General features: G+C 59.5%; 1 protein-coding gene across 3 annotated transcripts in view; it reads right to left on the bottom strand.

The window, feature by feature from the left end:
- Positions 1-7,435: 7,435 nt before the first annotated feature.
- The window catches only part of Kif26a (kinesin family member 26A), a 35,379-nt gene continuing 19,546 nt past the window's right edge, over positions 7,436-23,268 (bottom strand). For 2 of the 3 annotated variants that reach the window (XM_028883713.2, XM_037210883.1), the window contains 12 exons: positions 20,298-20,487; positions 16,008-16,220; positions 15,404-15,497; positions 14,855-15,117; positions 14,559-14,742; positions 14,241-14,403; positions 13,832-13,994; positions 10,367-13,265; positions 9,463-9,668; positions 9,323-9,343; positions 8,923-9,076; positions 7,436-8,698 (listed from right to left, as the gene is read on the bottom strand). In XM_028883713.2, the coding sequence (XP_028739546.1) occupies positions 8,517-8,698; positions 8,923-9,076; positions 9,323-9,343; positions 9,463-9,668; positions 10,367-13,265; positions 13,832-13,994; positions 14,241-14,403; positions 14,559-14,742; positions 14,855-15,117; positions 15,404-15,497; positions 16,008-16,220; positions 20,298-20,487 (4,732 nt within the window). In that variant the 3' untranslated portion in view covers positions 7,436-8,516. The remainder of the gene's footprint in view (positions 8,699-8,922; positions 9,077-9,322; positions 9,344-9,462; positions 9,669-10,366; positions 13,266-13,831; positions 13,995-14,240; positions 14,404-14,558; positions 14,743-14,854; positions 15,118-15,403; positions 15,498-16,007; positions 16,221-20,297; positions 20,488-23,268) is intronic. The other variant, XM_028883714.2, reaches the window with a different exon arrangement.

Genomic DNA, 23,268 nt, shown 5'->3' with positions numbered 1-23,268 from the left:
CCTGGGAAAGATGCAGACATAAGGGAGCAAAGGGGGAAGGTCCCTGGGGAGCCACGTTCTCTGCACGCAGGCGTGGATAGCAGAGGCCGGCACAGGCTGGAGGCAGCCATGCACGCCACAAGAGAAACTGTTCCCAGGAGAGAGCCACTCTGCATCCACCCTTTCCATAGACAGAGGAGGCTAGAACACAGGTTCTCAACCTGTGGGCCACAGCCCCCGAGGACCAATGGAAAACCCAGATATTCACACTGCAATTCATCACAGTAGCAGAATTACAGGTATGAAGTAGCAATGAAAATAGCTGTATGGTTGGGGGTCAGCACCACATGAGGAACTGTGTTAGGGGCCGCAGCATGGGAAGGTCGGGAACCACTGGGCTAGGTGAAGAAGCCTGGGGCAGGGGGCAGAGCCGGCACTGGCTCACAGGTCTGACCTGCCTGGTTTGTAGGCTATCTCGGAAGCACAGACGAACCTCCCTACAGGCCGCTGTCTGCTCCTGCCGCCTCCCTGAGCCCCTAGGCTCCTGGCGTGGTCCTGAGACTCACTCCTTCATCTCCCCGGACTCCATCCCAGAGGCAGGCTCGCACAGGCTGGACGGTGTGAGAACTCCCTGAAACCAAATGTCAGGCTCCCGGGAAAGGTGCAAAAGGCCAGTATCTTCCTGCCTCAGCCTGGGATTGGATGGAAGCCCTGCCCGGGACTGTTCTGGGAGACACTGGGGTGAACGGTGGAGGGATGGGTTAGGCTCGTCAGAGTTCTCGGCAGAGCCCCTTCACCTCATAAAGATGTCCAGAGCTGGCACCCGCATAGCCAGGACCACAAATCAGTGAAGGCAGGAGCTGAGCGCCTCTGCCAGGCGGACCAGCTCTGAGACAGTCACGAGGCCGCAAGAAATACAGCTCGTCATCCTCGGTGGAGAGGGAAGGAGAGATTTATTCCAACCACAGCCCTGTGTGTGTGATGTCGAGGACAACTTGGCTGCAGCCTGGAGCTGTTCCTTCTACAGGAAGGGAAATTAAGGCACTGGGTGGGGAGAGCAGCCAAGGACCCACAGGCCAGTGGCTGTCCTGGGCCCCACACCTAAAATCCCCAGGATTCCCTCTCTGGTCCCCATCAGCACAAGGATGGGTCCCTGCGGGAGAGCCCATGTCACCAGGGGCCTCGACAGCAGGTTCCCTCTGTGGGCTAAGGCGTTGTTCTTTCCTCCACTAACCAACCTCGTCTCCATAGCTGTGAAGGCAGGCCCCTCAGTGGGAGGAGCTGCTTTCCTGCTTCGGAAGGGCAAGGGCAAGTGGCAGCCTCCATGGGAAGCCGGGACGGCCTGGCCACCTGCCCACCTCAGGCCTCCCGCCAGCCCAGCCTTCAGGATGTTTTAGGAAACGGCCCGGCCAACACCCACTGGTGGCAGGTGGCATCAGTGAGCCAACCACCGGCAAGAGGCCCGGCTGCCCAGGGCAGCGCACCCAGTGTGACTCCCTCCCAAGGTGACGATGACGGCAGTGGGCAGGCGGCTATACGGTGACTTCACCTGGAACCGCCCTGTGGGTTCTCAGGGACGTCACTGCTCTTTCTCTCAGCCCCAGGGACAGGCTGGGCTGTCCGGGCCACACTAGTAATTAAAGTGGCATCACCTTGCCCCAGAGGCCAGCAGCCACCTCCCACCCCACCCCTCCTCCAACTCTGGGCCACTGAGTTCATCGTGAGGACCAAGCCTGGGACTGGGCTGCAGCCAAGAACGGCCCGGTCAAGTCTTGGACAATTCCTAGGACTCATCGGTACGTAACATCCTAGGGCTGGTCTGAGGCCTGGGGAGGGGTCCTGCTTTTTACGCATGGTCTCCATCCCTAGAAACTCTCCTTTCCAAGGAACCCAGACGAGAGGGCCAAGGAGGGCCTATGCCCAGTGTCATTCATACCTCGGTCCTCTGAGAACTCAGCTGCCCCTAGGGTCCTCATATGCCCTCAGATCTGTCATTCCTGTGGGTGCAGGGTACGATACGGAAGCCTGTAAGGACGCTGTGGGGCAGCTGGAGCTGAGGGCGTCCACCCCGAAATAAGCATGTTGGAGTCGGGATGGCCAGCGAAGTCTCGGAGCCCAGGCACGGGATGACCTCTGGGTGGCCAGCAGTGGCCCCAGTTCAACAGTCTGGGACCAAGAAATAATCCCAACTGGTCGCAAGGGCTTTCGGCACCACAGCTGGGTTTCAGCTACGGATTAAGAGGTTGGACAGGACCCGCAGCAGAAAGCAAACAGCTGCAAGTCCAGACTGATGTCAACAAAGAGTTGACTAAAGGGGACACCTTCTCAGAATCCCGAACCATCCACGTGAGGGCTCCACCCTCCCGGAGGTGCAGAATTGTCGCCCTACTCTGCCATCCTTGGTGGAATGTTGCGCAGGAAGGGGAAACTGAGGCAATGAACACAAAGGCCATGTCGCCGTCATTCATGGTTCAAAGGCTGCAGCAAGCATTACCATAATGGCGGACAGAATATCAGGGAAGCGATGTGGGGCGTGGGGGTGCTGTGTCACCCTCAGCATTGTGCCTAAACATAAATTAATGTTAAAGATGGTTCTATCGAGCTGGGTGTGGAGGCACACAACTGGAGGTTCATGAGTTCAAGGCCGGCCTGAGCTCATCTTAAAAAGTAAATAAAATATAAAAAATAAAAACAGGATGTGGTGGTTTTTATTATACCTGTAATCCCAGTACTTAGGAGGTGGAGGCAGGAGAATCAGGGATTTAAGGTCATTCTCTGCTACCTAGTGAATTTAAGGCAATCCTGGGCTACTTGAGACTTTGCCTTTAAAAAAAATCAATAAAGTGGGGGTTGGAAAGATGGCCCCGTGGTGGAAACACTGGCTTCTCCTCCAGAGGATCCAGAACTGTGTGTAACTCTGGTCTAGAGGAACTGGATGCCCTTTTCTGTGGGCACTGCAGGCGTGTGGTACATACACAGGCAGGCAGAACACCCATACACATAAAAAATGAATTTAAAACACAATAAAATAAGTAAGGAAAACTTAAAAAGACAATTCAGAAGCAAACACAATACAGGGCAGGGTGAAGCTGCTGTCTTTAAAGCTGGGGACTGAACCTGGGTCTCACATGCACTCAGAAGCTACACTGAGCTCCTGCGGGGCCCCCTTCCACTTCAGTTTTAATTTATTTTATGTGGGTGGGTACTTTGCCTGGGTTTATGTCTGTGCATCATGTGTGGGCGTGGTGCCAGGCCTTGAGAGGGCACTGGCTCCCTGGAAATCCAACCAGGGTCCTCTGGAAGAGCAACCAGGACTCTTAGCCTCTCAGCCGACTCTCTAGCCCTGTCTTTTTACTTTTTAAATTTTGGGACAGGGTCGTACTCTGTAGTCTAGGTGGGATTTGAGTGCCAGAGCCTCTTACCTCTGTCTCCCCAGTACCTGGGATGGCAGGCTGGCACCTCACCACATCTAAAGGCTGTAGGGGACACTTCAAAGGCCTTGGTAAGGAAGGCACCTGAAGAGGACCCTTGGGCTGCCCAGGGAAGAGCACTGTCCTGGAGCCAAAGGCCAGGGAGGCCCTGAACTCTCCTGCGTCTCCTGGAGGCCTCAGCCCTGAGACAACAGGTGTTCTTTGCTCAGCTCCTGTGCATGGCCTCCCTGGACTCCGCAGAAGGGGAAGCCCTCTCTCTGCTCTATCCGTATCTGAAGGGCTGACAGACTCTGGGGCTGGGCCTCAGGGTCCCTCAGTGTCCCTCTCAAACTCGAGAATTTCTAAGGCCACCAGTCTGGGGTTCTGAGAGGGTCCCAGCACTGGGTAGCTCTTGGCTTCCAACCAAGACCCCACCATACCTCATCCTACCTCCACCCTACAGGAAAGCTGGCCTCTTGGCGGCTCAGGGAATTCCTTCCCAGCCCCTCCCAGCCTCCGGGGCTTCCTGTGTGGAAACAGCCTGGATCCTGCCTTGTTAAACACAATATCAGGAGGGAGAGATCTCCGTGTGAGCTTCCTGTTTGCTGGGAGCAGATCCCAGGGCCTGGTCCCAGTGCTCCTGGCCCAGGAGGGGAGCAGCCAAGCGGGGGGTGGGGGTGGGGGTGGGGGAGCGTTGGGGGTGGGGGGGAGGGTGTCTTAACCCAGTTCAGGGCTGTGGGGTTTCTTCTAGAAAGCTATGGCTATGGCGCAGGGCCTTATGGTTCCCCTAGGGCCATGAGGTAGACTCCCTAAAGCTGGGGCCACTTCCAGAGAGCTCAGAGCACTGTGAGCCCAAGGCAGCCAGGGCTGGCACTAGGTGAGATCCCAAAGGGTCTGGCAACATGATAATGTACATGTGACTGTCATGGGCAAAGGGAGGGACACGGTATTGGAGACAAGTGGAAACTGGCAGAGCCTGCCCCCACCCCCCAGACCCCACTAGCGCACAGGGGCAAACCCTGGCTGTCTATTTAAGCCGTCACCCAGGCAGGCTCAGCAACCATCCCATACAGCCTGGCCGTCACGGGGCCTCACGGGGCTTCCCAAGGGCAGATAAGCTTAGGAAAGGCCCCTGGCCATCAAGCTGGTCCCTGCTGGGGCTGACTGACCCAAAGACAGGTGAGAAAGGACCAGGCAGGCAGGGAAGGAAGACCCAAAGCACCTGCCATACAGATCCCTGCCAACCAGGCTGGAGACCTCTGCCACCATGCTCTCTGTCACCAACACCTGCCACCCTCCTCCCTGACGGCCACCGGTGTCACCAGACCACCCTGTGTCCCCTTCCCTTGACCGTTGCTGTGGGTCACTTCTGACCTCTGTGATTGTGACCACAGGGGATGCTCACAGGAACCTCTGAGAGCCAAGTACTCATTCTCCGGGACCCTTCGGTCCTAGAAAGCGCCATGGAGCCTGCTCCCTGCCTCTCTACCTCACAGCAGGGCTCTGGGGTAAATATCCCTCGTAGCTCCTTCTCCCTGCCCAACCCGGTTCTTGGAGAAAGGGTCCGACACACAAACATGGATGGCAGCCTCTGGAGGCAGCAGGCCTGGCCCTACACAGAGAGTTAACTCCACGGCATCTCTCCAGGGGTGCAACCACGCTGCTTAGCCACTGTCCTGCCTGCTTCTGTCTCTGGCCTCTTCTGAGCCCCCTACTGTGCCCCGGAAGCCCCCTGCCCTTCCCACCCATTGGGCCTTCTGTGCCAGGGTGGAGAGGTGAGGGCGAGCAGACAGGCCCCAACTTGTAGCCTGAGTCAGGCGGGCACCTTGCCTTGGGGAAGCATGTGGCTAGGTGCCAGGCCAGCTTCTGAGCCTGTGGGAGCTGACGCCTGAGCTGCCACAAGCCCGTACCCCCACACGGTCCAGGCAGGAGCCCCGACTGCGCTGGCCTCAGGTCCCTGATGACTACTCCGGTCCGCACTGCAGCTCTATTCCAGGCTTCCGCGGGCTGCGTGCTCTCAGAAATGCTCCTTTCAGGATCTCAATCTGCCCTGGTCTGAGAGATGGGCAAAGGGGCTTGAGTGGCCCCTTGCCCTGGGCCTCAGTTTTCTGTCCCTAAGGAGGATGTACACAGACCCATTACGGGAGGCATGGGGCAGACTGCCATGGGCTCAGGTTCCACTACAGAGCTGGGGTCTGGGTGACTGCCGTGTTCCCATCCATAAAATGGGCGTAGCGGGACTCACATTGCTCCCCACGGGATTCCCAGCCCTTAATAACAGGGCTGAGGGCTTTGATGTCCCAGATGAAAGGCCACGCAAGGCTCCCAGGCTGGTCTCAGGACAGGGAGTTCCTTATCCAGAAAAGCAAGTGCTCCTCCAGTCTGGACTGTGGGCAGTGGGCTTTACCTAGGAGACCATCCATGTTTGGGCTTTGCCTACAGAGGTACCTGGCAAGGACAAGCTTGGGGATCAAGGCTGGGGGGTGCCTCCCTCTGTGGAGGAGGTTCTGGCTCACTCCTGTGATGGACAGATGGATGTGTAGCTGAGGTGTCTCAGTGGCTACCCACCCTCACACAGTCCAGATTGCGCAATCATGGTGGGAGGCCGAGCCCACACCAGGGACCTGCGGGAGGCCTTTCCCAGCATCCATGTGGGCCCTGCTTGGATCCTATGTCGCCCTGTTCGGGCGGACAGCACCTCCGTGCAGTGCGCATGGGCACCGGGCTGCAAGACATAAAGTGAGCTTCTTGCCTCTCCCCTGAGAATCTCCTCTATCCCCAAATTCAAACATACCCCGTGCAACACAGCCCTCCAGATCCAGGGGCAAAATGCCTTGGATAACACAGGGCTGGCTGAAAACAGCTTCCTCCCCAGAGTCTGTGTGCTGCTGGCCTCAGAACAGCGTCAGAGACACGGCATGGGCAGAACATCTTCCCCACCGGCCTGTGATCCCCAGCCCCACACACCTGCTGCAGCAGAGGAGGCAGGAAGTCCCAGGACAGCCCAGAGGCCTGACCCACAGTGGCCAGAGAACAGGGTTAGAACAACGTTAGGCTTTCTGCACGCGGTGGTGTGCTCTCCGCCCAGAGCCTGCTTCTGCCCTAGCCAGGGCCGTCTGTGAGGAGACTCGCTCCTTTGTTCATTCATTCACTTTCTTCAGCAAGGGCCCCCCAGGGCTCACTGGGGCCCAGCCCTGTGCCATGCAGAAGTGTGATGATGACTCAGACCCTACCCCACCCAAGGGCCCCACTGAGGCTAGGAGACAGATATACAGAGACCACACAAGGTGTGACTTGCCACCAAGGAGGGGCCCTGGAAGCAGGGCCACCACGGAGAGGCCCCCACCAACACTGCCAGAGGCCAGAGAAGGGGGCATCCCCGGCACAGGGGGCTGCTGGGAGGGGCAAGAGTAATGAAAAGCAGAGCAGCCCAGGGCTCACAGGGTGGTGGGAGCCTGCAAGAGGACTAGGCACAGGGACAAACCAAAGGAGACAGCCAATTAATTCAGTAGGTAACACGGAGTGTGAGACCACAGGGGAGACCCAGGCTAGACCACCCTATCGCAGGAGGAGCTAGCCCTTCTGAGCAAGGGCTCCCAGGCTCAGCCCCTGAAAGACAAGCCGAGAACAAAGGAAAGGAACTAGAGCTTTTCTGGAGCTGTTCCCGAGTTGCGGTTTTGTCGTTTTGATTTCTCCAAATAAGACCCTCCGTGGGGAGGAGCTAGCAGCCACCACAAAAGGCTGCTTCCCTCCCTGCAGCCTGGCTCCCAAGGCTGGCTCTCAGCTTCACCCTTAGGTCTCGGGACTTAAAGAAGAAGTACGGGTTTGAACTCAGGCTGCGGCTAGCCACGTGTTCGACGTCATGGCAGCTCATATAGAAACAGCGGGCGAAACGCAAGTCCCCAGCCCGGCTCCCTAAAATCCTCAGGTCCCACGGCTGCTTCCCTCCGCCCCGTGCGGGGTCTTCTCAGCCCCCTCACTGTAAAATGTGAGCACCTCCAGGGGCCAAGGGCTCAGGGGCGCCCAAGTGAACTCAGAGCCGCACGAACAATCAACACATCTTTTATTCACAAATAAAAACTGTCGCAAGATGTTATCTACACATTTGTACAAAGGTCTGGACGCCTATAAAATACACACCGGTCAGGAAGCACGAACCTGCGTGCAGGCCACATCACAGGCTGGCAGGCTCACCCCCCTCATCTGCATCTGAAAAGAATCACCTCCCACAGACCCCCCCAACACTGCCCTCGGTGTACCCCAGAAAAAGCCTGCCCCCCACAGCTGCCTAGAGCCCCCGACCTAGGAATACCTGTAGAAAACCATAAAAACTTAGACAATTTGTCTTCAAATTCCCACTGCAAATTCTGGTTTTAGGCAAAATGATACAAAAATACAAAGCTAACAGAACTTTTACAAAAACTCACACCCCGTCTTTGTTGGTGGCGGTTTGCTTCATTGTGTTTTTGTTTTGTGTTTTTTTTTTTTTTGCTTGTGGTTTTGGTAAGAATTCCTGCCGTGGAAGAAAGCATTGTGTGCTCATGGCCCAGCCCTCGCTTGTGGCCTCCGGTGCCCTCAAGGAAAGGAGGGGACTCAGGCTAGCTGTCCGCACTCAGAGGACACAGCTGCTGTGGACTGGCAGAGACCACTCGTGGGCTGTTGAGGGAAAGCTGCTGGAGAAAATAAACCCAGTCCTAAAGGAGAGCTGGCCCGAACCCGCCCGCCCTGCTACACAAAACTGCTTAGTCGTAAGGAAGGCAAAAATCAGAAACAAACTGGCTTGCGCTCGGCCTGAGTGGCCGCAGCCACCCAGGCTGAGACTGTCTGCTGGTGTCTGGGTCCTGTCTTGAGTCCGTAGCACCAAATTAGAAAAGAAGAAAAGGCCTACTCAAGGTTAAAGGCACTTGCGTGGCTGTCTGGGTGATGACAGTCTTTCCATCCCCATGCTCTCTCTGTCCAGTGGCTGGCCCTCCCCTCCCCCACTCTCCGTCTCCTCTCTGAGATCCCCACATCCTGCACAGACCCTGTGTCTTCAACCCTCCGACCCCCTCCACATCCTCATCCCATCCCACATCCTATCCTTGTACCCCTGCCCTGCAGGCCCCCACCTATGACCTGCGCTCAGCCTCAAACATCCACCTCCTGCGGCCCAGGTACAGCAGCGGTGGCAGCCACACCGATGTCAAAGCAGGTGACCATCATGACGTGGGCCTTGCACAGGTTAACGCACTGCTCCAGGGCAGCTGTGGCTTGCTCCAGGGCCGCCAGATACTCGGCTGACTCGGGCTCCAGCTCTGGGTCCACCTCGACTGGAGAGAGACAAGACAGGGTCAGGGCAGAAGCCAGGACAGCAGCCAGGCTCCTCAAGTCCCCCAAGGAAAAGTGTCAGCTCGGCGGATCCTCCCCTTCCGCCACCTGTTGTATGGGGACCGCTGAGGGCAGAGGAGAGACTCGGGAGTGGGGTCTGGGCTCCTGCACCCGCTGGGGATCTATCTATCCCAGTGTCCGGCCACAGAGGGAGCAGGGCACTCACACTGCTCCAGCCAGCGCCCAGGCTCCACCATCAGCCGGCCCTGGGTCTCAGCCAGCTCTTCACAGAGGTGGTCACGTTTGGCCTGCACCTCCTGCAGCCGCTGCTGTCTGCGCTCCGCTAGCCGCAGCTTGGAGCTGATGCACACTGGGCCCTGCTGGCAAGGGACAGGGAGAGTAGTAGGCTCAGATTCGGACGGCAGGGACTCTCTCCAGAAGGCTTCTTGGCACCCTGGCTTTGGCCATGGCCTCCCTCCCACTCCAGGCCCTGCATAAACACGTGGCTAGCCCTCCAAGGCATGGAGGGTAGACTCTGCAGTAGCCTCAAGAGTCCCTCCCGTCATCCACCCCGGGCAAAAGCACCAAGGACTACAAGCTCAGGGATGGTCCAGGCTGGTTCCTACCTTCTCCACATCCTGAGAGGGCTGTGGACAAAAAAAAAAAAAGGTAATGTCAGGGGCTGCCTGGCCGAATCTCCAGGGGCCCAGAGAGCTCATCAGATGGCCCTCCCTGACACCCAGCCTCTGACTGTAGCCTCCCTTACCTTGGCTTCCTCCTCCCTCAGAGGCAGGCGGTGCCGCTGCAGACGCTCCACGTCATCTATCTCGTACACCTTGATCTCAAAAGGCTCCTTCAGAGAGCCAGCCAGGGGTGGGGGCAAGTCCACCCACTGCCCGGGAAGGCTGGGCTTGCGGCCTAAGGCAGCAGCATCGGGTAGCGGGGCCGGGATCAGCCTCCGTCGCTGTAGACCTGAAACAGAGCCAGGGACACCTCAGGCTCGAGTCACGTCACCTGCACAGCCGCACCAACTGCTCTCACAGCAGTGGGACTTACTCCTCTAACCGACATCTTCCCTGCCCCTCTGCCAACCCGGAGGGGGCCGGAACAGTGCTGGCGGGACCTCTTGGGCGGCTGGGACGGTGGCCAGGGAGAGCCCAGCCCAGAGCCCAATGCCTCCTGCCTAGCTTGAACCCAAACCCTTGCCATCCTACTTTGCCAGGGTGAAGAACCAGTCTCTGGGGTAGAGTGGGGGTCCGGGAAGGGAATACACTGGGAGTGTTTACAAACTAGAGTGGGTCACGCACCTCTACATGCCACCAAGCCCCAGGAGTATTTAGTAAAGTGTCTACCGCTCTCACGTGCATTTCACAATCTGAAGGGCTGTATGGACCCGTGGCTTATAAACTACCAAGGGCTGTGCACACCTGGCACTTGTAAACTATCCCAGAGACCACACAGGGTGAAGTATCAGGGTGGAGAGCCCAGGCCCACCGCCAAGAACCAAGAAAAGAGCACCCCACAGAGCTGCAAGGAACCCACAGGGCTGCAAAACCCAGTTTTGGGGCGGAGACCAGGGTCCACTAGAGCCTGGGGTGGCCCAGTGCACGGTCAAGGCTCTCTCAGGTGACCGAAGAGTGCTGTGCCCAGAGACCGTCCCCGCTACCCACCCGTGGCCCTTTTCTTTGGGGACTTGAGGCTGCGGGAGCGGGCACCCGGGGAGGCAGTTCCGCTTTCACTCATCGAGTCGGGGGCCGAGGAGGCGCTGCCGGTGGCCTCGCTGTCGCGGATCATGCTCTCGTAGCCGCTGCTGCCCCCGCTGTGGTAGAAGAGCGCCGTGCGGCCCATGGCAGGGGGGAGCTCCCCACTCAGCACGCTGCTGTTGTCGCTGCCGTGGCCGCTGCTGTAGCGCTGGGGCCGCCTGGGTGCGGTCACTTTGCTGTAGGGGGAGGGCAGCGCGGGGCTCACAGGGGGCCGCTCCTCGGCCAGGTTCACACCGCTGTCATTGCCGCTGTCCGAGTCGGTTGAGCCCCAGGAGAGGCCGCCGCGACCGGAAGATCCACTGGCTGCCAGCTCGTGGACGCGGGTATGGGCGGCCCGGAAGGCCTGCTTAGTGCCCATGATGGTGCCCCTGCCTGCCTTGGCCCCAAGACCAGGTGCGGCCCGTGGAGCCATTCGGGGTCCCGGCACAGGGCCACTAGTCGTCTTGCCTGCCACGGGGGCCAGTGGCTTCAGTGGAGCGCCCAGTGTCCGAGACGTACTAGCCCCGAGATTCCGACCCTTGGCCCCACCAGCCGGAGGCTTGGATGCTCCAACACCCTTGGCTGGGCTGCTCCTGCAGGCAGGAGCTGATCCAAGTGGGGGGCTGGTGGGTGGTACACCCAACCTGGGCACAGCCCTCGGCGGCCGTCCCGGGACTTCCCTGACCTTGCCACTACCATGTGTAGGGCCCTCGTACCGCTCCAGGGACATGTGGCCAGTGGGGCGGTGTGCCGCCTCCATCTTGCCAGCTCGGGCTTTCAGGCTGGATGTGGCCTTGGAAACAGAGTAATCAGACCTGCCGCTGGGCCTGGCCTCGTCTTCCCCTCGGAAGGCAGGAGTAGCCCCCGCCCGGGTCAGCCCCAGGGCCTGGGTAGGGGTGAGGGTCGTGTTCTGCTCCAGGCTAGACTTGCGCACAGGTGGAGCTGGGGGGCCGGCCCCGCTAGGCCTCGGAAAGAAGGCCCCCTTGGGAGACACGCTCTTCTTACTGCTGGAGGTGGTCTTCAGGCTTCCTGAATGGGCTATTGCCTCTGCTGGGGTGTCCCCACAGGACGCAGCAGGTGTGGTCACTCCCAGAGTGGTGGCTCCCCTCCGCAAAGGTGGGATCCGGGCCACAGCTTCCGGCCTCCGGGACCCTCTGGTTGTCACCTCACACCCGTCCACCACTCTCTGGGCACAAGTCAGCATTATCTGAGCCTCGGGCAGTCGAGGGGAGCCTGGGGTTGGGCTTGGAACGCCGCCTGCGGAGGCCATCTGGTGTGTGTCACAGTCCTCTGCCCGGAGCAGCCAAGGGTCCTCAAACAGGCCTCCGGGGCTGTACGGACCCCGGCTGGGACCAGCGCGGCTGGTGTTTGAGGTAGTCCTGGGTTTCCGGGGGAGACTGGAGTGGATGGTCTGGGCTGAGGCTGCCTCATGCGGAGACCCCGCCCAAGGCTCTCTGCTGGGTCGGGTTTGAGTCGCTGTGACTGCCTCCCCCGGGCGGAGACCCCGGGCTGAGCCAGGATGGTCCGGTCTCCCACACTCTGAGGACCTGAACTTGCTGTCCTCTAGGAAGCTGCTGGGGGTAGGGAGCTCTGGTGGACCCGGCCCTGCTGCAGAGTCGGGGCTGAAGGGAGGCTGGGGTGTGGGACCACGGCTTTCAGCCAAGCAGACGCCAACGTCGCTCAGCCAGGAGCCAATGGATGAGGCTGGACTGCCACCAGGCCACGCCGTTCCCTCCGGGAGCTCCCCGGGGTCTCCTGGGCCCTCAGACACCTGGGAGGTATAGGCATCAAACTCATCGTTGATGCTGCTGATGATGCTGACCGGCCTCGAGCCTGAGGCCAAGGCCTGCAGGGAACAGTCACTGCCCAAACTGGCCAGACTGGAGGGTCGTGTGGCCCCGGCAAGTCCCCCCAGAGGTAGTTCCTCTACCACTGTGAACACCAGCTCGTCCTCGCCGTTCAGCTCCACCGGCTGCTGTAGGGTGACGGTGGTGGTCAGCAGGCCCCGCTCCAGATGGCGCCCACGAGCAGATGTGTCTGAGAGCAATGGGGACAAGGCCATCTGCCCGCTCATGCCCACGGGGGCTGTCCGCAACACACTGTCAGGGCCCTCTCCCCCGGGTTCTGTGGGGACGCCTCGAGCTTCCGGCTGCCGAGGTGGTGGAGGGGCTGGACTGGGCAGCGGCCTCCTGCCGCCGCCTCCCGCCGTCTTGTCTGGGGCAGGTGGCTCAGACCGGGTACCATCTACTCTCTGGTCGCCCTGTGTACCAGTCTTAGAGGGCTCTGGGGTGCTCCGGTGAGTGTCTTGCCCAGGGCTGCCTCGAGGGGAGCTGGTAACCATAGGAGGGCCCACAGCCTTCCTGGGGGACGTGGCCTCGGGTAGTGAGGGTTTCCTGCCTCCTCTGGCCGGGCTGGCCTGGGCTCCGTCTGAGCCACCCTGGGGACCAGGGACTCCCTCGCTGCCGTCTATGCACTCTAGGCGCTCCTGCAGCTCCGCAAATGTACTGCAGCGGAAGTGGTCGGCGTCCCGGGGTCCCTCGGAGGGCCTGCGGCGGCTCAGTGCCGGGATGATGGGCACGAAGTCAGGCGGGCCCTCGTTGTCAGTCAGCTCGCGGTCCGACAGGGCTGCCCCGCCAGGCCCGACGTAGATGACTGTGTCGCAGGACTGCTCGCTGCTGGAGGAGTAGTCAGGGTCGCCGGGCAGGCCAGGAGCCGAGCGGTCGGGGTCCAGGACCATGGTGCGCGGGTGGAAAGGCCGCAGGTGTGGGGGACGGCGGGCCCGGCTCTCCTCGCAGGAACTCTCCCCTCCTGAGGAGCTGGATGCATACTGGGGGCAGCACAACAGAGCCTTGTGAGTAGACCCACCCCCGCCTGCACACGCCCCTGGTCCCCAGCTCATCTCTTCCTTGGACTCTGCCCTCTCAGCCTAGGAGTGTGGACTCTGCGAGACAGCAGCAGCTGAGCAAGCCCTGTAAGCGCTGGGGATCACGCTGTAGGGTACAGAACGTAAGGGAGGCTTCTGAGGAGCTTTGAGAGGTAATCAGCATGGACCATGTCCCGGGGGGGTGGAGGGTCAGGCAGAAAAGATCATGCTACACCAAGTGCAGCATCCAGACCCAGGGCAGTCACCTCAGAACACCCAGCATTCCCGGGAAGTCTCCTGCTGGGATGGTGTTCATCCCCCTTACAACATAAACCCTACTGTAAGCAGCTGCATCCCTGCCCAGTGCCCCAGGGACTTGGGGCTGGGCTCTTCTCTGGAGACATAAGAGACCCACCCACAGCTGAACACACCTATTGCCCCTTCTCCCTGATGTCCAGAGTGTGTGGGGGGGGCTATAGAGGATATGGGAGCCTGGGGGCCCCTGGGAGGCAGCAGGAGCTGGGGCTCACCTTGCCCTTCTTCCTGCGCAGGCGGTGGATGCGGGCAGCCAGCTGCACAGTGCTGAGTGTCTCGGCGTGGTGGGCCGGTGAGTCTGAGATGTGCGCTATCATAGTGGTGCGGCAGTTGGTAGTAGCCAGGGACTCCCGCAGCAGCATGGTGAGCCTGTGGTCCCTACAAGCCAAGGATTCGCTCAGAGGCTGGGGTGAGGGGCCATCTAGGTGGAAGACCAGGCGAGGTGCAGACCACCAGCCTGGGGGGCAGGGCTATGTGGGGAGCTCTCACTGTGCCCCTGCTCCTGTCCCTGCACCCAAAGCTCCAGGACCCACTGCTGGCCCTGCACTGAGGTCCCCAGAAATGCCAGACGTCCAAACAGCCAGTTTCCCAGGCCACCCTGCTGGTGCCCGCTCCCATCCTCACCTGTAGGGCACATGCTTGGCCCCGTTGACGAGGGCCAGGATGACACTGCCCAGAGTTGACAGAGACAGACACAGGGCTCCTCCAGAAGCCTCCCCGCCTCTGCTGAGTGCCGCCTCACCGCTGCCCAGGTCGATGAGGTGCAGGCGGCTGCGACCTCCAGACACTGAAAACACAGTACAGGTAGGTGCTGGGGTCTGGGCGCCCAGACCTTGCTCCACAGCCCACCCAAGCAGGCAGAGAAGCCCACAAGGCACCCCCCCCTCAGGGGGCTGGCAACCCCACGGACATGCCCTCCCACCTCCCGCCCCGTGCACCTACTTCCTCCTTGGCCACACTTCTCCACACGATACTGGTACACATGTAGCGTGAAGAGCATGTGGGAGCTACGCCGGGCGTCTCCCCCACAGCCAGCGTGACTAGTGCTGCGGGCGGCCAAGGCCGCGTCCAGATAGAAGGCTGCCTTCTCTGCTGTGGGGGCCCGCAGCTCATTCTGGTTCTGGAGCTGTGAGGGAAAAGGTGGAGGAGGACACATGTATTTAGTGGCTCGAGGCCAAGCACAGTGCTCCCTCTTCCCTCCTCCACGGTCTCAGAAAAGGCTAAAAGCATTGGTGTACCTGTGCCCCACACACAGGGTCCTCCCGCAGGTACACGCCCGGAGACTGGGTGTCCTGAAGGCTGCCCGAAGCCACCTCGGCAAGCAGGTCCCGGAGACTCTGGTCATGGCCGCACACTTCCACAGCAGACACACGGATGGAGAAGCGTGTGCCCATCCTTTCCTTGCGCTCATCAATGAGCCTGAAGAGCCAGGAGATAGCACAGGGCACGATGCCCAGGCTCTGGGGTGAGCTGTCCTTCCCAATCATGGTGTATGACTTGCCTGGGAGACAGCAGCATGTGAGGACCACCGCTACCCCTCCACAAACCGCCCTCAAGAGTCCCTCCAGGCTCAGGAACGTGCCCAGGGTCCTCGGGGCCAACCCAAACGGCCTTGACACCTCAGCCAGCCACTCTGAGGCCTCTGCCTTCCGGCTCGGCCTGCCTCAGCTTTGCTGTGAGACCCCCCACTCCCACATCCAGGCCCAGGCTCAGTGATATCAGCCACCAAGACAGGGAGGGGGCAGTTAGAAGGCATCATGGGTGCACACGAGCGACAGAACACTTACCAAGGCTCATGTGGCCGAAGGAGAAAATGCAGCCGTCGGCTCCACCAACCACAGACTGGAGCACGTCAGCCACGGTTCCTGAGCAGACCTCAGCCTGGGGAGGAACCCAGTGGGGGGATTAGGCAGGTGCCAGAGCTGACGGGCTGTGGCTAGTGCCTCTGCTACATCTGCAAACCTAAGGCCCCTTAGTCCTGGTCACAGGCAGACGGGCAGCCCACAGGGCACGTGAACTGACCGACACATAAGTTAGCAGACAGGACACACACAATACAGGGAGGATGTGCTGGGCCTCGGCCCCCGACCCAGCACTGACAGTTGCTGCCCACAACACAGCATAAGGAAGTCATGGTCACTGCTCAGTGTGCTGCTGCGTGGGCACCCAGTGTCCCCAGTTTCCAGGGCATAGCCGCTCAGAGAGTTTCATAGGAGAATGGGCCTGAAGAGCTCGGTGTTTCCCCGACACTTGGCCTGAAGGCCTAGGCAGAGACTGGGGAGATGTCCTGGGCTAGGACTGCTAGGGAGGCAGACCCGGCAGGCAGCTACGTTCCCACTCTGCAGAGGGTCAGATCTGACCTGTCACAAGCGCCCAGGCGTTCCACTGTACCTGCTCCGAGTCCTGGGGGAAGATGGCGTCAAAAGCAAACATCTTGGGGACCGGTGCCGTGGGGGCGTGGCGGAGGCCGGCGCAGCCCGGGGGCCCAGCAGCGGGGTCATAGAGAGTCACCTGCTTCTTCCGAGGGTCCACCTTCAGGTAGGATGTGGACTCGGCGGAGCGCTGGACTCCTTGCGCAGGCCAGATGCGCAGCATCACCTTTACCTGGGGGTTGGCAGAAGCAGGCACCTGAGCTCCGCCCTCCACCCAGCTGGCCACTAATTACAGAGCAGGGGAAGCCAGCTCCAGTCAGGACAGCAGACCAGGTCTCAGCATGGGTGCTGAGACCACAGGAATGCCGCCTGAGCGGCTCCCACATGAGGTCAGCCGGGTAGAGGGAACATGGAGGCCAGGGTGGGGTAAGGCGGGTGGGGTGCACAGCCCGTCAGCAAAGCGGGAGATGAGGCAAGGTAGGGAAGGAGAGGGCAGCTGGCAGAGACAGGGAGCACTCCCTAGGCCCCCGGTGTTTCTCCTTCAGGGAGCCCTGAAGGTGAGGCGGCACCATCACCAGCCTCAGGACAAGTCCTTGATGGGAGGACCTGCATCCCAGGAAGACAGCAGGCACACCTGTAGGGGGAACAAATGTACAACCCCACAGACAGGGGAAGGGCCCCAGAAGGCCGAGAGGCTGTGGGGAGAAACTCCAGGCTTGCCGCCTCGGCCCTGAAACAACTCGGGAAGCCGGGCTTGAGAAGCTCACGAAGAGAGAAGCTAGGGTGGGCACAGAGCGGAGGGAGGTCAACGGAACGAGAATCCAATCTGAGAAGAGGCAATTCTGAAGTCTTGCCTAACGAGCCCCAATTTGGGGAAACCGAGGCTGGGAGGTGTGTGGAGGACAGGGCAAGGGTGGACCTGAGCTCCTGGAGCTCTGCTATTGACTGGTCAGCCTGGGCCCTGGCAGAAACAAAGGAGATCCCAATATGCCCAGTGAATGCCAGGGTCCATAAGGCCCAGAACAATGGACCCCCAAAACCTCCCATGAAAATGCAATGGAGGATACGAGGATGCCAAAGAAAGCTGGGCTGCGGCACCCCCAAAACCTGTGTGGAGGCTGGGCAGATGGGAGGCACTATTTCCTCAGAGGCCACCCTGAGTTAGGCCCCCCTTGGCTGGAGGTCACACCTTTCACTCTCCAGTGAAATCTCTGACTTCGCACTGGTGTAAACCAAATTACCAGAGACTCATTTCAGAACCAATATTTTTCAAGGATTTAATTGTAAGTGACAGATACATAATGCTGCAAAATTGGTTTAGGGGGCCGCTTACGCAAGCACCACGGGCCGCTCCCAGCGGACAAGGGGCACATTGATATGCAGAGCCTCCTGTGGAGCGGAGCGTCCCACCCTCTGGGGGGAGAGGGGAGCCAAGAAAGACTTGGCTATTGTACTACTGAGGACCTGGGCTCCATCAGGCAAGAATCGATTCTTTTATTCCCCAGTGACGGGGACAAAACGATTTCATTTCCACACGCTGCTGCAATGCAGGCGAAAATGTACACTTCCAGGTAATTTTTGGCAATTTTTTTTCCAGTGTGAACTCCTCACCACTTCAGGAACCAAATGGGCTCTGGAGATGTGAGAGGTTGCCTAGTGGGGAGGAGAGGCCTGGAGAAGCTGCGATTTGGCTCTGATGTCTCCGGATGCCTCTTCAGCAGATACTAATCCCGAGTCCCCAGGCAGGGAGGGGACTGAGCAGGGCATCTCGTCCAGCCTGCCCCCCACTGCCCCCGTCCATTGTCTGCTGGAAAGAACCTGTCATTACCTCAGGGAAATGACAGGGTCTCTCGGGAGACAAGAGCATCCTCACCCCCCAAATGTGCAGATATCACAAAGCCACTGGAGCTGGGGGGAGGGGAAGCGCATTTTACATAAAAGCCGGGCTTCCAGCTCCCCAGAGGTGGACCAATCTGGGGAGGGGGAGGGGCGCCACTCAGCACCCAACACCAGAGATGTCTTTTTTAATACCACGGTATGATGAATTATCTTAAGTAGCACATTAATGTCAGACACTGAATGTAATCTAACTTCTTTTCTGTGGCAATATTAAACGCCTTTCAGGAGGTACTTCTGATGATGTGACATTAGTGCTGATGACACCTAGAGCCAGGGAGGGGGACAGAGGTGTGGGGGACAGGGGCTGGGTAACAGGCAGGTGGCCAGGACACTTGGTCTCTGGGGAAAGCCCTGAATGGTCCAGGGTCAGCAGAAACGAAGGCTGAGGGGTTCCTCGGACGGCAGAGACCTGGCAGGCCCCCCAAACACAGTGACCATAAAGAGCAGGTGCCATTCTGAGCTTTAGTGTCCAGAAATGTTCCAGCTGGCACTCCTTACCCCATCAGCCCTAAGGCAGACACCGTCCCCACACCCACCACAACCCCTGAGGAAGAGAAGCAAGGTGGACAGACAGGCTAAGAGAAAACACAGGCTGGTCCCAGGCCTAGTCATTCTTCCCCCAGTGTCATCCCAGCCCTGTACCCACACAGCCAGGACGGTGACAACCTGGTCAGTGGGACCCACCTAGAGCTGTGGCAGGCAGAGGAGACTGGGGTGCTGAAGTCACTCAGGCCTCGGCCCAGTCTCCCTCCCTCCCTCCCTCACCAGACAGTGCGGACGCCACTGGCCTCGTCTACTAAACACTGCCAGTGTGAAAGGTGGGGGCAGCCAAGGTCTGGCGGGCATGGGTAGTGGGGGTCAGGGACACCCCTCCTCCCAACAGAATAGGGCACAGAGGCAGGTGACGCCTGTCACCAAGAACTGTAACTGTCCTAAACGAGGCAGGCTGCCTTGGTCCTGCCCGCAGCCCAGCCAACCCGGAACAACCGTATATCCACAGACCTTCCCAGAAGGGCCCCACCAGGCCCAGACGGCTGGGCTGCCCAAGTACACCCACCACAGCAATACAGTGGCCTGGGGCCAGGAGCAGGTCACGGGGTTCAGATCCACACAGCTGGGTCCAGAAGTGAGAAACTTTCAGTCAACTCTACGACATTCCTGGGCCTGGACACAGCACAAGTGGCCACACTGGACACGTATGTGGCCCCCATGCCAACTGTCTGCCATCGACCCCAGGCTAGTCTATTTCCCATACTCCACCCCCACGGAGGCCACCTCCAGCAGACTGCCTTGAGGAAACCCTGGGGTGTGTCCCCTTCCCAGGGGAAGGGAGGAGCCAGGGGGCCTGGCTTCCAGCCACCAGTTAGCGTTCTGAGAGGCGGCAGAGGGCAAGAAAAGCAGCCCACAGTGCTAAAAGGGTGCAGAGTGGAGTCAGCTGGGCCTGAGGAGCCCAGGCCCTCCCACTCGCCTGCAGCTGCCTGTCTGGGCAGCCCTGTCTGGAAAGCTCTTCCTTCCTCGGGGGCTCTGCCACAGAAGGAGGCCTCCCTTCTGGAAGGAAGGTCTGCAAACACACAGCTTCCTCTCTGGTCCCTATTCCGGAGTCCACTCCCACTAGCCAGTGCTGACCATGTGGGCAGGACACGCGCATGCAGGGTTAGTGCCAAGCCGGGGACGGCCGCAGTGGGCATGATCGAGAAGGTCCAGTTCCATAACCCCCAGGATGCCTGGCAGGGGGCACTGCCCTGGGAGTGGCAGAGTGGAAAAACACGTGCCAGAGGTCAGGAGCCCCCTCTCCACAGCGGTTGAGGGTCTGGCTCTCCACCCTAAGGGCACAGGGTCCACTTCCCCCATGCATCAGCACGGTCCTGCCACAGGGGTAGGGTAGCCCACTGGGCCTCTCCCTCAGCAGAGTACCAATCGTAGGAATCAAATTAGAACTCTTGGGAGAAGGTCTGGAGCCAACCAGCTTGTCCCATCACCACACAGGGTTCTCACCCTTCCTAGACCTGTTTCCCCAACTGAAACCCATCTGGCTGAGCTGCCTGGTACCCTGACTCAGGAAAGCTAAGGGGTCCCACCCCTCCCTCTTGCCCAGCCCAGCGAGGAAGAAACAAGATTGAAGCCCTCCAGCTCAGCCCCATCCTAGGCCCAGATGCCCCACCACATGCCATCCTGGAACATGTCCCTGGGACCCGAGGGACAAGCTTCTTCCCGTCATTTCCCACCCCAGCTCCACACTCCTTATGCCCTTTGGGGCATTGCTTCCCAGGGGCTCAGGCTCCCCGTATTTAGCTCTGTCAGCTGCTCTAATGTGGCCCTGGAGAAGAAAGCGGGGCCCTCTATCTCCTACATCTTATTAGATAGCCCTGGCCTCCCACACCCAGGCCATCTGACCTCAGGTAGGATCTACCTTTCCAAAGTTGCTGGGGTTTTCCTTGGCCTTGGAGGCAGCCCTGAGCAGGCAGGGGGGCACTGGAGGAGGCCACAGCTGCAGAGTGCCACTGAAGTCCGTGGGGTAGGTGGACGTGCCCCGAGTGGTGGGCGCAGGTGGTGGGTGGTGCTTCTTGCGCTTGGAGGCCAGGCTGAGCTTCTGGGCAGCCCTGGGGAGGAGAGGCAGGGGGCTCAGAGTATACCAACATCTACCCCGTCACTCTGTCTGTCCACACCACGCTGCCCCACCCTCAGACTCCCCCAGCCACACAGGAATTGCTCCGAGAAAACAGCCAGAAATTCTTACAGCTTCACGGCCTGAACTCCATTTTTCTGAGTGGTGTGGTCCCAAGCTGGGACCACAGCCAGGACAGGAGGCAGATGGTCCTTGTAGACACAGGACTGCAATCTGCTCTGGAGACCCCTGAAGTCACAGCCTTCCTTCATACCCTCCATAGCCTTCTTCAAGCTGACTGCCTTCCAGGGATACATCTCACGGGTCAGGTCTCTGTCCTGGGGTGGGTTTTCCCGAAGCCCCCAGACCCTCTCAACAGTTGTCTCCACTGCCCTAACCCACACCACAAGGACCCAAGAATATCACCACTGTAAATTCAAACCATGGGTACCCTGGCCGAGGCACTCTCCCTGGGCCTGTCACCATTTTCCAAAGAAGAAGACCCAGGTGGGGGCAGGTGACCAGGACGAGAAGCTGTCCAACCAGGTCCACCCCTCCCCCACACCCCCAAATGCCCCGGCTCCTTCTCCCCATCCCGGTAGGCCTCCCAGGTCCATTTTGTCCTCCTCAGAAGGATCCAACACCCGAGAGCCCAGAGCCCGGGGCCCTCCCTGGCACCTCCCACCATGTTGCTGGTGCTCTGGTAACTCCTCTCATCTTTAATAGGAGTTGTCTTTTAAGAGGCCCCAGGGACAGCTTCCTCGTAGTGAGGTGTCATCACAGAAAATAAAAGTAATCTACGACGCATGGCGGAGTCCTTAACGGAGCGGCGGCAGCACCCGCGTGCAGCAGACAGGGCGGAGCAGGGAGTGGGGGTCTCCTGTCCAGGAGGAGCCCTGGGCCCCAGAACCCCGGTTCTCTGGCAGTGGTGGCACCTGCACCCTGAGGTGCCAACTCAAAACCTCACACGGCGCCGTAAGCATCTGCCTAGTACCTGCCTGGGCCTGTGTCTGCAAAGTTCAAATGAGCCATGCAAGGAAGTCTGTCACAGCACCCTGCTCAGAGAAGAGGCACACGGCAAAACAAGGCAAGCCAGGCCAACACTACCAGACTGTGTACACCGAGAAGTCAAAGGTCAAGACAAGAAGGACCCCTCGGCTACAACCCAATCTACTCCTGTGGGGGTCAGAGGACATTGGCAGTGCCTGGAAGGGCCACAGCAGAGAGCTATACTGTTCTGCCATCCGCTCGGGGGCTCTCCATGCCTCCTCCCACCTCCCTATTTGGGGCCTCCGGCTCCAGATCCCACCCCAGCGGCCTCCTGAGAAAAGCCTCCATCCAGCCTCAGAAAGCACTGTTCTCTCCAGGTATGATCAGGGCAGGGCAGTCACAACCCCCTTGCCTGGTACTTACTGCCCAGTGCAGGGAACCAATGGAATAGCTATGCCATACCAGCTGGCCAGAAAGAGGCCCAGGGATTCCTGGGCAGGGCAAGGAGGCTTCCTTGAGTAGCTTTCTTGCCTATAAGTGGGTGCAGAGACCCAACTACCTCCTGCACAGGGCCAGCACCTTGGTCTGACCTGACTTGCAGCACCTCCCAGAAGGGTTAGGAGTCAGCAGCTACTGGAGCAGGCCCGGCCTCCAGCATTCACAAAGTGTGACTCACAGCAGGTCCCCGACGGACGACTGATGGATGCCCCAGGACAGGTACCTTCTCTTTGATGAAGATGAGACGAATTCCCACCAACCTCCCAAGACTGCAAGGCTTCGGCTTGCAGGCGCTTTAGTCCCAGAGGCCAAGCCTGCCCCCTGAGGACCCCAGTTTGGTTCTGAGCAGCAAAGACACAGGAAACGGCTGGCAGTGGTGGCACACAACTTTAATCCCAGCACTCGAGAGGCAGAGGCAGGCGGATCTCTGTGAGTTCGAGGCCAGCCTGGTCTGCAGAGCGAGATCCAGGAAAGGCACAAAGCTACACAGAGAAATCCTGTCTTAAAAAAAAAAAAAAAGACACAGGAAACATGTGCCTCACCAAGGCTAAGAAAAGATAGGGCACCATACCCAGGACCATCAAGGCCACCACACTGTGTGGAAGTGGCAGCCCCGGGGCAGCAGGCCATGCAGGGAGGAGTGGCCCAGTCTGAGCAGTCTGCCCCTGACTGGAAAATTAAAAAAGGCAGGAGCTTCCCAACAGCCCTCTCAACCCCAGGGACACCACCTCCAGGAAGCCTGTCCTGATGCCCCAAGGTAGACCCCAGCCCTAAGCCTCCTGCTCTAGAGAACCACTCTGGCCTGAGATGACTACAGAGACACCAGCCAAGCCAAGCCCGAGCTCACAGGAAGCCCGGCGCAGACCTGAATGAGGGCATGAATGACCCAGTTTGTGAGTGCCAGCCTGAACAGCAGCCCCAGATTCATCATCTCTCTGGTCACCGATTCATGAGAACAGAAAGAAAAATGGATTTTTTTTCTCCCTTTTCATAAAGAAAATGTACCTCTTCCAAAGAGGAAGGTACTTTAGAGGCAGATGGACTTGACACTGAGGTCTTTGAGCATCTGAAAGGCAGCTTGTGCCCTTGGAGCGGTCAGCGGTTGCCAGCCCAGCGCTTTCCCTCAGCTCGGAGGCTGGCGGGCATGGCAAGGCCACACAAAGCCTCCTTCACCACAGCAGACCTGCCACCTGCAGGATCTGCCTCACGAGGACTAACGTACTCACTGGGAGCTCCTTGGTGGGTCCTACAGGACAGTTACAGGGACCTAAGACATGACTGGAGGGAG

Source organism: Peromyscus leucopus, chromosome 14 (genome assembly GCF_004664715.2).
Source record: "Peromyscus leucopus breed LL Stock chromosome 14, UCI_PerLeu_2.1, whole genome shotgun sequence".
Classification (NCBI taxonomy): Eukaryota; Metazoa; Chordata; class Mammalia; order Rodentia; family Cricetidae; genus Peromyscus; species Peromyscus leucopus.
The sequence above is the reverse complement of the archived record's forward strand: the minus strand, read 5'-3'. Positions and strand labels throughout refer to the sequence as shown.